Genomic DNA, 18,352 nt, shown 5'->3' with positions numbered 1-18,352 from the left:
GGAATCATACAGTAAATGTTTTTGTCTTGCTTTTTAAAAAAACTTAATTAATTAATTAATTAAATTTTGGCTGTGTTGGGTCTTCGTTGCTGTGCTTGGGCTTTCTCTAGTTGTGGTGAGTGGGGGCTACTCTTTGTTGCAGTGCGCGGGCTTCTCATTGCGGTGGCTTCTCTTGTTGTGGAGCATGGGCTCTAGGCGTGTGGACTTCAGTAGTTGTGGCACATGGGCTCAGTAGTTGTGGCTCGTAGGCTCTAGAGCGCAGGCTTAGTAGTTGTGGTGCTTGGGCTTAGTTGCTCTGCAGCATGTGGGATCTTCCTGGACCAGGGCTCGAACCCATGTCCCCTGCATTGGCAGGCAGATTCTTAACCACTGTGCCACCAGGGAAGCCCTGTTTCTTGCTTTTATGCAGCATGATTTCGAAGAATCTTCTTTGCTGCAAGTAGTAGTGTTTGTGATGTTGCTCTAGACTATATCATTCTTTTTTATAAATGCACCACAGTACACCTACTCATTTTACTACTAATGGATCTTTGAGTTCTTAACAGTTTTTGGTGGGTACAGACAGTGCTATTTTGAATACTATCCATGTATCCTAGTGGGTATGTGCACAAATTTCATTGGTCTGGGTGTGAACTTGTTGGGTCGTAGGCTATGTTCTCCATGGTGGTGTTCCACTTTACACTCAGGTAAGCATGTATGAGAGCTTCCCTGGCTCCACATTCACCGACCACTTGATGATGTCCGACTTTTAAGTTTGTCCATCTGCTGGCTAGGTTATGGATTCTGATTGTGGTTTTAATTTGCATTTCCTTGGTAGCCAAAGAGATTCAGCATCTTGTCATGCTGATGAGCCATTTTAAAAAATTTTTGAAGTACCTATTCAAGTCATTTGTTGATTTTTCTATTGCCATATTTGTCTTAGAGGTATGTAAAAGTTATTTATTTTCTATAAACAAGCTTTTTGTTAAATGTGTTGTAAATATCTTTTATTCTGTGGGTGGTATTTCACTCTCTGTCTTGGTCTGTTTGGGCTGCTGTAACAAAAATACCACAGACTGGGTAGCTTCAACAACAGACATTGATTTCTCACAGTTCTAGAGTCTGGGAGTCTAAGATTGAGGCACTGGCTGACTCCATGTCTGGTGAGAAGGAGCTGCTTCTGGTTCATAGTCTGCCATCTTTTTCTGTGTCCGCTAGGGAGCTCTCTGGGGTTTCTGTTATAAGGGCATTAACCCTATTCACGAGGGCTCCACCCTCATGATCCAGTCACCTCCAAATACCACTACATTGGGGATTCAATATATAAAATTTTTAGTTTTCAATATATAAATTTTGGTGGGATACAAACATTCAGTCTATAACATTCTCCTAATGGACAGACTATGAACAGATGTTCTTAATTGTAATGTGGTCCTGTGTCATAATCTTTTGTGTTACGGCTAATGCTTTTTGTCGTAAGAAAAATTTCCCTACCCTGAGGTCATGAAAATATTTTTCCCTATTTTGTAAGAGTTTTATTTGCCTCTCACATTCAAGTCTGTAACCATCTGAGTGATTTTTGTGGGTGTGTATGGATAAGGGTGTATTTAATTTTTTTTTCATGGAGGTAGCCTGTGGTACCAATGCTACTTCCTAAGAAAACCATTTTCTTACCCACTCTTTTATAGAGCCACCGCTGATATATATCAAGGGTCATATGTAAAGGAGGGTCTATTTCTAGACTCCCTATTCTGTACTGTTGGTTATTTTTCTAGCTTTATGTCAAAAGCACTCTGTTTTAATCACTCTAACTTTATAAACAGTCTCAGTGTCTGGTGAAGCAAGTCCTCTCACTTATCTTTAAGAGTGTCTTAATTATTCCTGGGCCTTTTCGTTTCCATGTAAATTTTAGCTGAGTTTGTCACAGAAACGCCTGTTGGGGTTTTGTTTTGTTTTTAAATTGAAGTATAGTTGATTTACAGTACCGTGTTAGCTCCTGTTTTTTGTTTTGTTTTGTTTTTTGTGGTACGTGGGCCTCTCACTGCTGTGGCCTCTCCCGTTGCGGAGCACAGGCTCCGGATGTGCAGGCTCAGTGGCCATGGCTCACAGGCCCAGCCGCTCCACGGCATGTGGGATCTTTCCAGACCAGGGCACGAACCTGTGTTCCCTGCATTGGCAGGCGGACTCTCAACCACTGCGCCACCAGCGAAGCCCTGCAAGTCTTTTTTTTAAAGGAATTAAAAATAAAAAATAAAAAAGGAGCACGCAAATCCTAATCCAAAGAACACTGAGCCAAGTTCTGTATTGGGGTCTGTTTTAACTACTCTTCAGCTCTGGGTTGCTGTTTTTCTATATATATTGCATTATGTATGTCTAAAAGATAATAATTCTTTTAAAGGCTATTACATCTAAAAAATAAATAATTCCTTATAATCAATGATCTTGTCTATTTCACATTTCCCCAATTGTTTCATAAAAAATTGTACATTGAAACTGGTTGATATCTTTTAAATCTTTAAAAGAAATTCTATAGGGCTCCCCTTCCCTTTTTTTTTTCTTACTGTGTATTTGTTGAAGAAACGAACAAATCAGATCATTTGTTTCCCATTCTGAGTTTTCCTGATTGTGTTCCTGAGCTGTCATTTAACATGTTTCTCTGTTTCCTGTATTTCCTGTAAATTGGTAGTTATATCTAAAGATAAAAATCATTTTTGTTTTTTTATTTTTTAAGCACTTCTAATGTTGTAGATTTCTTGGATCATGTGGGTTCAGAGGGGCTTGAAGGTTGAACATTACATGTAGTTATGTACGTGTAGTTATAGTGCATGGTTATAATCATATAATCATGCCCTGTGCCTCCCTGATTGTCATACCTCCAGAATCCCACATCAGCTTGCGGTTAGAATCGAGGGTGCATTTGGAAGGAGAAGGACCTGCCCCTTTTGAAATTCTAAGTCCTTTTTTATGCTGCCACTTAAGTGTTTTGTTTCTTCAGAGGTTCTGTCCCGCGTGTCGACTAAAAAAAAAAAAAAAAAACCCGCAATGTGAGAGTTGTGAGTTAAATTTTATTTGGGGCAAAATGAGGACTATAGCCCGGGAGACAGCATTTCAGAGAGCTCTGAGAAACTGCTCCACAGAGGCTGGGGTCAAGGTCAGTATACATGTGATTTTGGCGAAGGGGGAGTACATGCAGTCAAGCACATATTTTTTGCAGAAGGTTTCTGCTAGTCACGAGGAGCAGACGTCACCAAGAAAGATTTTAGTGCTTTTCTGATACGAGGAGATGCAAGAATTGGGCTCATAAAATTGGCTCCTGAAAATATCTAACTATCTGAAGACCTGTTCTGCCCGTTTTCCCCAGAGCACCTGCCTCATTCCTGCTCTCCACCCTGAACTCCTCTCAGGGGGTGCTGAGGGTCAGCAGCCTCAGCGGCTCCGGATTTGATCCTTGTAGAGGTAGATGGCAAGTGCCAATTTGTAGGTGACGTGAGCATTCCCCTGCCCTGCCCCACAGCCATGCCTAAGAATTCTTGAATTTGTCTTCTGCTGTCTTTACCTGTAATTCAGCTTCTTAGTCTGATAATACCTAATCTGTGTCCAAGTCCTCTTTGGCCACACCTTCCAGTTTACCTCTTCCCTTTCTGAAGTGTAATTGGAAAGCACCTTAGCCTGAATAATAATTCTTTTACTTTAGGAGAAAGTGTCAGCCATGGACCCCATAAGCATGAGAAATACGTTCATTTCTGCAGTTTTTTTAATTTTCAGATTTATCATTACAAAAGTAATCATTTATTTCAAAATTAAATAAGTAATATATTTGTTTAAAAATTTTAAACAATGTAGAACTTTATATAAAGTAAAAACAATGTACCATCATCCTCCCCACTTCCACCTCATTCCTTCCTCAGTGATAATTGTGAAGTTTGGTATATCTCATTTTAAACTTAACTCTATACAGATACACGACATATTATATATACATGCATACATATACAAATGTTTTGTTCTTTAAAAATATTCAAAACTTTTTACTTATGCTACAAAACTTTTACCTATGCAACACTGTCGATGTATTTTATAGGGGAGGTATTCTCCCCCTTCTAGTTAGTGTTAGCTAGCTATCATTTTTATTTTTCCTGTATGACCAAGTTGTAAATCAGGAAAAACAGGTTAAGAGAGTGCCTACAAATTACCAGGAAATCTTGTAGATAGCTTTTCATTTTATAAAAAGGCATGGTAGAGGGCTTCCCTGGTGGCTCAGTGGTTGAGAGTCCGCCTGCCGATACAGGGGACACGGGTTCGTGCCCTGGTCCGGGAAGATCCCACATGCCGCGGAGCGGCTGGGCCCGTGAGCCATGGCCGCTGAGCCTGCGCGTCCGGAGCCTGTGCTCCACAGTGGGAGAGGCCGCAGCAGTGAGAGGCCCGCGTACTGCCAAAAAAAAAAAAAAAAAAATCATTTCGGGTGGTTGGGGGCTCGGACGGGACAGGGTCGTGCCAGGGCCGGGGGGGCGGTGGACTTGCTGGGCTCTGACGCCTTTCTCCATGCAGAAAAAAGAGAAAAATCATTTCCAAGAAAATTGGAAACATAGAGAAAATAGAAGGAGAAAGCCACCCATGGTCATTTGATACATGTTAATAGCCAGAATCAGAATTAGATGGAATAGTCCTATGGCAGTAACTAGTCTATATTCCTTTCCCAGAACCTTTTTTCCCAGGTGGGATTTTATAAGAAGGTATGTCTTTCTGAGGTTCAAACTTTTTGAAATATAAAAACTTTATTTAATCCAATTTTTAAAAAGTTCCCAAATAACTAAGATGTACTAGACGAATAGAATTTCTCTCTTTACTGCCATCTGAGTCCTCTTTTTCTTTCTCTTGCCCCCAATTCTCATATAAAATCATTGAACTGGAGTAGACTTTAGCGTTGGCTCATTCAGTACTTAGGAAAACAAATTTTACAAAGCCTCTGAGTCCTGTGGAACTGCTTCTAATGAACAGCACATTTTTGATTAGTGGCATCGTCCCGCCATAGCTATTTCAGAAGGAGAATCTCCTAGTCTAATCACCTGAGAGGCAGCTTTAAAAGTCTGAACTCAGCTTAAATGAGCATCAGCTTTTTTTTTCTTCTTTTGGTTGGAATGACAGTTTGAAACAGAAAGAGTTCCTTTATTTCTGAATTTCATAAAATGTCTAGCAAAGAGACAGTGCACTTTGAGACATATTTCACTAAAAGCCTTTTTATTTTATTTATTTATTTTTTAGCACAACAAAAATCTGTGTGAGGTAGGAAAAGAAGTCATGAGAGAGGAAATCTCCCACCTAGTACATCTCTTTTTGCATAGTTTCACAACTAGCTAAGTTATTTACTTAGGATGTTACGTTTCTTTCTCTTCAAACCTGGAATGTCTTACTAGCCAGTTCCTTGAAGGAAGGAAATAAGAGGCTGCTGAAGGGGATTAGTACCGATCCAGTTACTGGAATTTTGAATCCACGGTAGAAGTCCGCATTAGTACATTTCAGATAATTAGGAATAGGCTTTTAAACCTAAGTTTCTTGAAGCCCTTGGTATCTTCTAGGTCTTTATGATTCACGTGACGTTACTACCTACAAATTAGTATATTTTTACTGTAAAATCACACGGCCTTATTTGTGTTGCTCGCATTTATCTCCATTAGGAGTGAAAAGGATCATGCGTTTTGGACACGCAGAATTTCCGTTCACAGCTCTGTGTCGGAAACCGAGAAGTAGTACGGTTTCTGTCGCCGTCCTGTGGTTGCCCCCTTGCTGTGGAAGCTGTTTGGTCTGTCACCCCCGGGCTTAGTCACCGTCACACGTAGCAGGGCCTGCTTGATGGGGAGGCGAGCCCGTCGCTCTGGCAACCGTGGCACCTTGGTGACGTCAGCCCGCGGGGCTGCGCGCGCCGACCGGTCGGGCATGGCGGCTGCCCAGCCTGCTGCGGCGGGGCTGCGGGGTGCGCGCGGGCGGTGAGCTCGCGAGCTTTCCCTCCGCTTCTTCCTGCGGACCTCGGCCATGGACGCCGCCTCCGACCCCTACCTGCCCTACGACGGGGGAGGAGACTGCATCCCCCTGCGGGAGCTGCACAGGCGAGGTAATGCGGGCGGGCGGCGGGGCTGCTCCCGGGCCGCGGGTGTCGAGGGCCTTGGAGGGTCCTGGTCCGGCTGTTCCCTGCGTGTGCATCGCGGCCGCCGTCACAGCGCGCCCTGGTGCTGCCGGCTGGCGCGGGCAGTGGCTCTTCTCCACCTTAATTCACACCGCGAAATCCTGTGCGTGTCCCGGTGCCATTGGATTTCAGCTGCTGCCGGTTACCGTGGAGCCCCTGCACCCTAACGTCAATTCCTAGGAGAAGCTCTACCTGCCTTTTAGAACACTTTCAAATGGCAGTAGAGAGGAGCACTGTTTTATATGAATCTTTTTATTTAGCGTGCATTCAGCAGATTAACTACATTGTCTTCCATAGGTATCTGGTAAAAATTTATATGATAAAAACATATACGATCAGTTTTACACATCAGAAAAAATAAGAGTCAGTAGTTTGTAAAAGCCAGAAAAGCGCCCAGCATTCATGTAAGTCTTTCGGCAGGCACTGCCAGAACTGATTACATGTTAATTAAACTGCCCCTTTTTCATTTTTCTTAAACTGATTATTCTGAAAATAGACTGGCAGTTCTAGAAAAAAAACGGAACCTCAAGAAAAATCTCTTAGCCAGATGACTTCATTTATGAGCCACATTAGTTTGAATTTCCTGCATGATATTACGAACTCATTTTGTAAGTAAGGAAGTCATGATTTTCCTGAGCATATTTAGCCTCTTATTTAAAATATAGTTTGTATTCTGATAACACCTTTCTTTAGTATTAAGTTCCATTAGGATGAAAAAAATGGTAATATATTTAACAAATACTTATTGGTTGACTTGTGTCTTCTAGACAATATTTTAGGCTCTGAACAGTTGTAACATTATATATCCCATAGTATTCTGTTGTTAGTAAAAGCGTGCTTTTCAGATTTTGAGAAAAACTATATGAAGATCATGTTATATATTGTGCTTTCTCTTAGTTACCTTTTTAGTAAAATATACATATATATGTATATATAAATTATTTTAGAACATTTGGGGAAATACCTAAAAGCATAAAGAAGAAAATTAAATTTTCTCATAATCTTAGCACCTAGAATTGTTGCGTTTGTTTGTTTTTCCAGTTCTAATGTGTTGCTGTGCTTTCCTTTTTTTCTGTGTTCCCATTATGCCTTTTCTGGTAGGGATTTCTTTAAACAGCAAGCAACCTGAATGAATGGTGACTGTTCAGATGTCACAGTATTTGCTAATCAGTAATTAAACTGTGTTTTCTTTGAGCTGTTTCAACCTCCGTTTGTTGATTTATAACAAACCAGAAGACCTGGGGTTGGGAAATTTAAATTCCCATTGTTAGCCGTGGCAATCTTTCACATGACTTGGCGCATGGACCCCACCTCTGTATAAGGTGTGCAAGTAATAAGTAAGCCAAAGCTTATGTGCGAGTAGGCATGGTTCCTGGCATGATTATTAGTAAACTAGAAGCTTTTGGCTTCTATTATATTTTCACAAATAGTCCTTTAGGAACCTTGCTTAAGGTCTAAGTCAGTCCCACTCTTGGCCGCTCAGACGGGTTCCTTATCCCTTGACAAGACCTTCCTCAGCCAACCTAAGCCGTTTTGTTTGAGAGTAACACTGTGTCTTTGTAGTACAGGTCAGTTGGTTATTAGGCTCACTTGACTGTTCTGTAGCATCCTAGCATCTGTGGGTAAGAAGTTATTTGTGTTCCATAATTTATGACCTTTTCTGGCCATGGGTCAAAACAAAGGAACTGGAGATGTGGACACAAGCAGTTAACATGAATCAAGAAAAAGAATCAGCAACCCTGTAAGGACTAAATTGCAATGACTAGAAATATCTCTTGGGACTGGGAAAGAGCAAAGAGGCAGATAACCCAAGTATAAAATTGTAAAGGATATCAGTGAAGGAAACGTAGACTGTTTACTGAATCCCTGAGTGCTAGAGTTAGGAATTACCTTTGTGGAATAAATTAGATTTAATGCTCCTTGTCCAGGCAAGATGGTAAATATGACAGTTCCCACTTAAGTGAATAATACAGAGACTAGAAACGTATGTAAATTAAAAATAGAATTAAGGCTTCCCTGGTGGCACAATGGTTAAGAATCCACCTGCCAATGCAGGGGAGACGGGTTCGAGCCCTGGTCCGGGAAGATCCCACATGCCATGGAGCAACTAAGCCCGTGTGCCACAACTACTGAAGCCCACATGCATAGAGCCCGTGCTCCACAACAGGAGAAGCCACCACAATGAGAAGCCCGTGCACCGCAACGAAGAGCAGCCTCTGCTCGCCACAACTAGAGAAGGCCTGCATGCAGCAACGGAGACCCAGTACAGCCCAAAATAAATAAATAAAATAAGTAAATTTATTAAAAAAATAGAATTAGTTAATATATTGTTGATGGATTAGAAATTAGAAATTAATATGACATTTTAGAATAGTTATCTTTGGGGGTAAATTTCCTATCAGACACAATTAAGTTCTTTCATAAAACGTCTCTTCCATTTTCATCGGGGGCGGGGGAAGAAAACCTTCGGTTTATTTGGATTGTTAGTTTTATACTCTGACTTTTTTCCTTATTTGTTCATGAAGTTTAGGTAGTTTGGAGGTTGAATTCTTTTTTATTCTAACAGGCCCTTATAGTGGATTTGATCTTTGGGACTTTTAGCATTATTTGAATATTGTTTCATTTGAAGTTTGTGTTGCGCTCTCTTGTGTGTATAAGGCACTCTCAGGTGCTGTGGAGAACTGGTGGGAGTAGTAATGGTGATATGAATAAAAGCTAATACCTGTACGCTGTTCTAGTAAGTGCTTTACATGTGTCAGTTCATTGATGTGTAACAAATTATTTTAATCCCTGTCACAGACTGTGAAGTAGGAACGGTTATAATCCCCATTTTCCTGTTGACAAAACTGAGGTAAAGAAATGTTCAAGGGGCTTCCCTGGTGGCGCAGTGGTTGAGAGTCCGCCTGCCGATGCAGGGGACGCGGGTTCGTGCCCTGGTCCGGGAAGATCCCACATGCCGCGGAGCGGCTGGGCCCGTGAGCCGTGGCCGCTGAGCCTGCACGTCCGGAGCCTGTGCTCCGCGTCGGGAGAGGCCACAACAGTGCGAGGCCCGCGTACCGCCAAAAAAAAAAAAAAAAAAGAAATGTTCAAGAAAAGTCAGGATTCAGTGCAGATGATGAGACTCATAGTCTGATTGTGGAGATACAATGCTTTGTACTGTGTCTGTCCCTGTGATAACTTGGCATGTGCAGTCTGGTAGGAGCGTAAGAAGGCTTCCCAGGTTTACAGACAAAGAAACAAAACCCCAAGGAAGCTAATTTCTCGTGAATGGTACAGACTGCATGTTCTGTGAGTCTCTTTTTGGGGGGTGGGGGTGTGGAGACCAGTCTTCTTTTGACAAGTGTTATCAAAGTCGGTCGAGTTTCCACGTCCACAGGGGATGTGATACGCGTTCCTGGTGGGGAAGATAGGCTAGTAAGTGCTCTGATGGGACCAAGTGCCTAGTATGTTGTTCCCTGATTAGTTTTGTCGTGTCACTGGGTCAGCTAAAGGGGTCCTTTAGGAAGGTAGAAGAGTGCCAGATCCCAGAGGAACTTGAATGCTAGACTAATACTGATCTTAAACCACAAGAGGTGTGGCTTTCCTTCTGAAATAAAGTTTGAGGGGGTTTTTTTGTGTTTAAAAATTTTTTTTTTTTTTGCTGCGGAGCGGCTTGCGAGATCTTAGTTCTCTGACCAGGGAATGAACCCGGGCCCAGAGCAGTGAAAGTGCTGAGTCCTAACCACTGGACCACCAGGGAATTCCCAAAGTTTTTTTTGTTTTGTTTTGTTTTTTAAAGTTTCTACCTGAAATCATTTCTTGACATCCATTAGCTCAGACATATATTTAAGTAAAGCTTTTTTCTTCCTATTAGAATAGATGAATTTGTTCATTTTTATTCCCCCTGAAAGTATCAGTAGTTAGCATTTTTTGCACGTTATTTGAAAATCCAGGTGTTAGATTCTTATTGCCATAGGGGCATTGTGTAGATTTTTTGTAAAATTATTTTAGGATTCGAGTCCTTATTGTACTTCTCTTACCTTTAATCTTCTAGCCAACTAGAAAATTAAATCTCTTCTTATAAATTAATTCATCTGGGCTTCCCTGGTGGTGCAGTGGTTGAGAGTCCGCCTGCCAATGCAGGGGACACGGGTTCGTGCCCCGGTCCGGGAAGATCCCACATGCCGTGGAGCGGCTGGGCCCGTGAGCCATGGCCGCTGAGCCTGTGCGTCCAGAGCCTGTGCTCCCCAACTGGAGAGGCCACAACAGCGAGAGGCCCGCGTACCACAAAAAAAAAAAAAAAAAAAAAATTAATTCATCTGATGTCAAAAAGTCTTTGTATTCTAAAATAATAGTATAAAACAAAGCCTGTCTTTAGATTTATTTTGCCCACAGTATATGAATTTAAAATCTTCAATTAAATGTGTTTCATATTACTATCTCTAGCTCTGTTTTCTAAAGTTAGCTGACACTTTTAGTATGATTAATTTTATACCATCTCATGGCTTGTTGTAAGTTAAAAATGCTTTGTGTTTCAAGATATCAAAACGTGAGCAGGTCTCTTGCCACGTAGATTAGGTTTGTGATTTTGGCTGTTTTCCCAGCATTGAGGTCTCTTGTTTCGTGCTGACACGGGGCCACAGGAGACTGGTGGCTTAAATTGTATTTTAAAGTTTTGTTTTTGTTTTTTAATAAACAGATGTTTAATTCATAGTTTTTTGGTAGTCCTTTACAACCTTAACTAGATCAAAGATGGATTTGCTTTAGTTTGTCAATTTATTCCCTCCGCCATTTAAGAGAGCAAATTCCATGAATCTTTTTATTCATGTAATCTACAAATCATCTTATGTGCAGAGATAATAAATGAACATGCAACTTGTTTCCAGTTATACAGATGTCTTAATACCCACTTTATCATCCCTACTTAAGAATGTGGCTTTTTGTTTTGGGGTGTCAGTAGAACAGAGAAGGAAACAGTGAATTGGGTAATTTAGCATTGCTACTTACTGGTCGTGTATCTTCTGTCAACTTCTTTGCCATTGGTTTTAATTTCCAAGGCTTTGCCGTTTAAATAGGCGGCAGTTAAGTATGACTGTGAATGCCAGAACAAATTCAGAGAGTAAATACTTTATTTATCATATTAATTTATCCAGCAGATGTCCCATTGACCACCTCCTAAGTACCAGCACTGTGCTGTTACACTTTCAATCTTCCATTTGGAAATCTGCTGACATTCTGGGACTTCCACTATCAACTTACAACACTCACTTTCCCCTCCCTCACCAGGGTGACCATTTCTTATCAGTAGGGTCACAGAGGGAGGAGAAGATCCACTGGGGACTTAGACTTCCTGCTCTTAATACACAGCTGAAACTGGGCTGTCAGGGAATGTGCAGAATTTTAGATTTCTGCCTGCCTTATTCCATAATTTAAAATAAAAGCATATATGTTTTATATGTGTGTGATAGCACAGTAATCTGCCTATGAGCTTAAATGACAAGGATCACTGCTCTCAAATCTTTTGAGATTGACCCCAGCGGTAATAAGCTATAGTCTTAGTAAACAAATATATACCTACTTTCGCATGTAGAACTATTATTTGGATATTCCCCTTTGAGAAAAGACTTAGACTGCGGAAGAAGTGTGATGGTGAAATTTACTAATAAATTAGTTCACTCTAAGGTGTAACAATTAAGTACTATTTTTGTGTAGCTCAGTTCAGCAAATATATATTGAGGACTAGTGGGTGGGAATATAAAGGTTTTTATTTGTGGGAAGGCAGATAATTTCATTGATGTCTGTATTTCTCTAGTTCAGTGTTTGTCAAATTACAGGTTTCAGCATGTTGGGTTGTGACCAATATTTAAAAAAAGAAAAAAAGAGGAAGGAAGGAAACAAAATAAAAATACCAGAGTATATGCCAAATAGTAAATATGCTAAACTTTGGTTTTACTTAGGTGCATATCTGTATACTGTGTCAGTGAGAAATATTTCTTGCTGTGGGCCACCGTTAAAAAAGTTTGAGGGCTTCCCAGGTGGCGCAGTGGTTGAGAGTCCGCCTGCCGATGCAGGGGACACGGGTTCGTGCCCCAGTCCGGGAAGATCCCGCATGCCATGGAGCAGCTGGGTCCGTGAGCCACGGCCGCTGAGCCTGCGTGTCTGGAGCCTGTGCTCTGCAATGGGAGGGGCCCCAACAGTGAGAGGCCCGCGTACCACAAAAAAAAAAAAAAAAAAGTTTGAAAACCAGTTTCTAAGTAAACCCCTGGAGGGGCAGTTGGCTCTGCTTCCTGTGCCTAAGATGAGTTTGGAACAACCTGAGGATGAGAATGGGGTGTGGCATTGTCACTGACCTCTGCTGCAGCACAGGGTTGTGAGTGCTGGTACCACAGCAGTGCCAGTGACAACTTGTGCAGCAGACTTGTGGTCTGGGGCCAAAGGCAGAGAGGGCCGGTGACGGTGAAGGATTGGGTTGTGTTAACTGTATGAGCGCTCAGTGCCTGTGCGCAGGTGTTTGGGGAGAAGGCAGCATCAACAGCCTTAATCTACTCGCAGAGCGACAAGCAAACAAACCGTGAAGCTGTTTTTAGGCAGTACTCACAGTGGGAAGGAATGCCTTTGGAATCAAACTACTTGAGTTTGAATCCATGTTCCACTACTTACTATGTGGCCCTGGGCATATCTCTTAACTCTCTGTGCCTGCCTTTTCTAATTTGTAAAATGGAGATCGTAATACCTGTCTCCTGGGGTGGTTGTGAGGATTAAATGAGCTAATATATGTAAAGTGCTGAGAACAGTGTCTAGCACACAGTAAGCACTCAATACATGTTAGTTCTTTTATTGTTAGTATTACACACAATGTCTGGCCTCTAGGTGGGAACGATTATCTTAATTCTGATGTAGTCTCGTTTCTCTGTTTTTTCTTTTGCCACCTGTGCTTTGGTGTTTTATCTGCAAAACCATTGCCTCACCCAAGGTCACAAGGATATACTCCTCTGTTTCCTTTTAAGAGTTTAATAATGTTAGCCCTTACATTTGGGTTTGTGATCCATTTTGAGTTAATTTTCATGTATGGTGTGAGGTAGGTAGGGTCCAACTTCATTCTTTCACATATAGCTAGCCCATTGTCCCAGCGTCGTTTGTTGAAGAGACTGTTCTTTTCCCATTGATGAAAATATTTCTTTAAATAATAATATAACCAGAAAACTACTAGAGCTCATTAAAGAATTCGGTAAAGTTGCAGGATGTAAAATTAATACGCAGAAATTTGTTGCATTTCTATACACTAACAACAAAAGATCAGAAAGAGAAATTAAGGAAACAGTCCCATTTACCATCGCATCAAAAAGAATAAAATACCTAGGAGTAAACTTATCTAGGGAGGCAAAAGACGTGTGCTCTGAAAACTGTAAGAGGCTGGTGAAAGAAACTGAAGACACCATAAACAGATGGAAAAATACACCATGTTCTTGGATTGGATGAATCAGTATTGTCAAAATGACTATACTACCCAAGGCAATCTATAGATTCAGTGCAATCCCTATGAAATTACCAATGTTAAAATTTGTATGGAAGTACAGAAGACCCCCGAATAGCCAAAGCAATCTTTAGAAAGAAAAATGGAGCTGGAGGAATCAGGCTCCCTGACTTCAGACCATACTACAAAGCTACAGTAATCAAAACAGTATGGTCCTGGTAGAAAAACAGACATATAGATCAATGGAACAGGATGGAAAGCCCAGAAATAAACCCATGCACTTACAGTCAATTAATCAACAACAAAGGAGGCAAGAATATACAGTGGAGAAAAGACAGTCTCTTCAGTAAGTGGTGCTGGGAAAACTGGACAGCTACACGTAAAAAAAATGAAATTAGAACATTCTGTAACACCATACACGAAAGTAAACTCAAAATGGATTAAAGGCCTAAATGTAAGACCAGATACTCTAAAACTTCTAGAGGAAAACATAGGCAGAACACTGACATACATCGTTAACAGTATCTGTTTGGATCCATTTCCTAGAGCAATGGAAATAAAAACAAAAATAAACAAATGGGACCTAATTAAACTTAAAAGCTTTAGCACAGCAAAGGAAACCATAAACAAAATGAAAAGGAAACCTACAGAATGGGAGAAAATATTTGCAAACAATGTGACTGACAAGGGATTAATCTCCAAAATATACAAACAGCTCATACAGTTCAATATCAAAAAAACCCACAGCCTATTCAGAAAATAAGCAGAAGATCCAAATAGACATTTCTCCAAAGAAGACATACAGATAGACAAAAAGCACATGAAAAGATGCTCAATATTGCTAATTATTAAAGAAATGCAAATAAAAGCTACAGTGACGTATCACCTCACAATGCTCAGAATGGCCATCATTAAAAATCTACAAATAATAAATTCAGGAGAGGGTGTGGAGAAAAAGGAACCCTCCTACACTGTTGGTGGGAATGTAAATTGGTACAACCACTATGGAGAACAGTATGGAGGTGCCTTAAAAAACTAAAAATAGAGCTACCATATGATCCTGCAATCCCATTCCTGGACATATATCTGGAGAAAACCATAATTTGAAAAGATACATGCACCCCAGTGTTCATAGCAGCACTATTTACAATAGCCAAGACATGGAAGCAACCTAAATGTCCATTGACGGATGAATGGATAATGAAGATGTGGTATATATATATACAATGGAATATTACTCAGCCATAAAAAATGAAATAATGCCATTTTCAGCAACATGGATGGACCTAGAGATTATCATATTAAGTGAAGCATACTGGACAAAGAAAGACAAATACATGATATTGCTTATATGTGGAATCTAAAAAAAAATGTGATACAAATGAACTTTTATACAAAACAGAAATATACCCACAGACACAGAAAACAAACTTATGGTTACCAAAGGGGGGAAAGCAGGGGGAATAAATGAGGAGTTTCGGATTAACATATACACACTACTATATATAAAATAGATAACCAACAAGGACCTACTGTATAGCACAGAGAACTCTACTCAATATTTTGTAATAACCTATAAGGGAAAAGAATCTGAAAAAGAATAGATATATACGTATAACTGAATCACTTTGCTGTACACCTTAAACTAGCGTAACACTGTAAATCAACTATACTTCAATACAAAAACCAAAACCAAAACAAAATAACATAAATTAAAATTTTCCGACAGATAATTTAAAAACTCTTTGTTTAGATTATAGACGTTAATAATAAAGTTGTGTTTACATAGGTATGCTTTTGTGTCTGGGGAAATAATAAACAAGGCAAAAAGTCCTCTTATCAATAAAGTTATTTTTGCAAGAAAGCTGCAAACCAGTTACAGTTACAGCTCATTGACTGGATAATTTTTCCTACTTGCTGAGGTATTGATATTTTAGTGTTAGTGATACTTGAACTATGAAATATTGTTGGTGATATTTAAATTATACGATGTACATTTTGTGGAAAGGTTGGTCATTGAGCATACATTTTATTTTATTTTTTAATGGTATTTCCTTTTTTAATTAATTAGTTAATTTATTGGCTGCATTGGGTCTTCGTTGCTGTGTGTGGGCTTCCTCTAGTTGCAGCAAGTGGGGGCTACTCTTCGTTGCAGTGTGTGGGCTTCTCATTGCGGTGGCTTCTCTTGCGGAGCACGGGCTCTAGGTGTGTGGGCTTCAGTAGTTGTAGCTCTCGGGCTCTAGAGCACAGGCTCAGTAGTTGTGGCTCATGGGCTTAGTTGCTCCGAGGTGTGTGGGATCTTCCCAGACCAGGGTTCGAACCCGTGTCCCCTGCATTGGCAGGCGGATTCTTAACCACTGTGCCACCAGGGAAGTCCGACCATACATTTTAGAAATTTGTTTTTGTGTCCATACCAGGTGTAATGAATTAAGTTATCTTTTAAAACTCTACAGGATTTTTGCCTAGTATACAGTTACAGAAGAACTCATTGCTCAAATTTGTAAGACCCTTTTTCTTCCCTTTGTCATATTTCAGTCTTCTGGTTAAGATTAATACCATATGAGTAACATAATTAAGCCTGATGAAATTTTAAATGCCAAAATATTTGAGCAGAAACAATAACTTGTGTTTATTGATTTCCTACTGTTTGTCAGATATACTAGTTGGTATTTTACATGTTTTATCTCCAGTCCACACACCACATTCTAAAAGTGGGTGAGATCACCCCGGTACTCTAAGAGGTTAATTCATAGTTCGTGCTGGCTTGTGTGGGATTTGACTCTAGGTCTTTCTGACCTCGAAGTGCATTAAGGTCGTGGAATTTCTCTACTGGGCCACTCTGAAAAGAAGGTGATCTTTTCTCTGGTCTTTCCTTGTTACTGTTTTTCAGCCATTGGGTAGTGGAAGGGTAGTCACTGGCATCTGGTAGCCAGACCTCCAGAAAAGTTTTTGTCTTAAATTTGGGAGCTACTACTTTCAGGTCCTACTTTCTTACACTCTGAGATCTGGGGATCTAGGGAGCAGGGACTATCCTATATCCTTTTGAAGTTCAGGTGTTAAAATTAATAAACTCCTACTGTCTTTGTATCACTCTGCTCAGGGTTTATATTTTCAAGAGGTAGAGTTTGATTAACCGACCTTGGATTGTGTGCCGTTTTCTTAGCTGGACTGGGGAAGATACTTTGATTGATGCCCCCATCAAGATTGCGTGCAGTGAGGAGTAGAAGTTTCCTAAAAATAATTGGGTTCTGTTTCAGAAAGAAGGGGAAAGGGTTGCTAGATGGGCAGAGACAATAAGGATCCATTACATAAATATTAACCTAATCTGAGGACGGTTACTAGGTCATGTGGTTATTTTAAGTTTGGCGATATATCTGGTTATTAATATTGACTATCTGGACATAGGGTTGGGAAAAAAGTTAAGGACAAGAACAAGATTAAAATTTTAAAAATGGAAAAGAGGACGACTAGGTACACGTATGTTCATTGTATATTATACTGTTTTTAATGCAAACTAACCTAAATGATAGAGTATATCACAACAGTTGCAGTAGTCTGAAGTCCTTTGAAAATGATGTGCCTATGCATTTAATGACATGAGATGGTTTTTAGAAAGTATGTTGGGTAATGAAAATATGCTACAAGCTTATAAATAAATGTGGCTAATTAGATCTTATCTTTTTTTCTTGCATAAAATGTTAAAAGCTGAAACCAGTTGCCAGTGTAACTATTTTAAACTCTCTTGTTTACTCAGTTCCCTCTCCTTGCTTCTCCCACAAACCTTATGTAACTGTGTAGAATTGCTTCTTCATCTGTTCCTTTTTCAATCCAAGGCTTATTGCAGAAACTCTCTTTTTTACTTAAAACATTTTGAAACCCAGAAACCCGTTGCTTACAACTCAAAGGTATTGGCTTTTAAGACTTTGCCTTTTACATGGGTTTCAAAAGCCTGAGTTGGAAACTCGTAGAAGCCACAGTGCTGAATCTTGTTTTCTGTGTTCTGCTGTGTGTTTCTTTCCCTGTGGTGGTGAGTGTTTCCTGAATTGGTGGGGAACACGTGTGGAGAGGATGAGGCGATCGTGTCGGATAAGGAACCTGATGAGTAGTATTTCCAAAAGGTGTCCCGGTACGTCTCTGCTACCGTCTCCACAGATAGATCAGTGAGAGCTGCACATGCTTTGAGAAATGGGAGGTCCAGGTAAATCATGTCATTTTTGTGTTCATGCGTCTATAACAAGAGTTTTTACTGAGGCAAAGAGAGGCCTTGTCGGGGAAGTGCGGCCTCACCCCTTTATTTCATCCTGTCGACCTCTTTGTCTTCTGGACAGAGAACAGCGTTAGGAAAGCCATGTTATAATTTCCTAATTAACCAACCCTTGAAATAATATTTTAGGAAAGAAAGAGAGATGCACTTAACGTATGAGAGAACTTTAAAATTTATTATTTATTTATTTATTGTGGCCGCACTGGATCTTCATTGCAGCACGTGGGCTCTTCGTTACGGCGTGCAGGCTCAGTAGTTGTGGCATGTGGGATCTTAGTTCCCCGAGCAGGGGTCGAACCCAGGCCCTCTGCATTGGGAGCGCGGAGTCTTTTTATTTTTTTTAAATAAATTATTTTATTTTATTTTATTTTGGCTGCATTGGGTTTTCGCTGCTGCGCATGGGCTTTCTCTAGTTGCAGCGAGCAGGGGCTACTCTTCATTGTGATGCGTGGGCTTCTCATTGCAGTGGCTTCTC

The 18,352-nt window shown here is 40.4% G+C and overlaps 1 protein-coding gene across 6 annotated transcripts in view; it reads left to right on the top strand.

Annotated features, from left to right (window-relative positions):
• CLCN3 (chloride voltage-gated channel 3) overlaps positions 1 to 18,352 on the top strand; it is an 84,629-nt gene that overhangs the window by 29,020 nt on the left and 37,257 nt on the right. For 2 of the 6 annotated variants that reach the window (XM_060102676.1, XM_060102673.1), the window contains exon 1: positions 5,907 to 6,088. The exons of the other annotated variants lie outside the window; for them this stretch is intronic. In XM_060102676.1, coding sequence (XP_059958659.1) covers positions 6,010 to 6,088 — 79 coding nt within the window. In that variant the 5' untranslated portion in view covers positions 5,907 to 6,009. Of the gene's footprint in view, positions 1 to 5,906; positions 6,089 to 18,352 lie in introns of those variants that run through there. 6 annotated transcript variants of the gene reach the window in all.

This window comes from Mesoplodon densirostris, chromosome 6 (assembly GCF_025265405.1).
Source record: "Mesoplodon densirostris isolate mMesDen1 chromosome 6, mMesDen1 primary haplotype, whole genome shotgun sequence".
NCBI lineage: Eukaryota > Metazoa > Chordata > Mammalia > Artiodactyla > Ziphiidae > Mesoplodon > Mesoplodon densirostris.
Note: the sequence above shows the minus strand (reverse complement) of the source record. Positions and strands in the feature narration are given on the sequence as shown.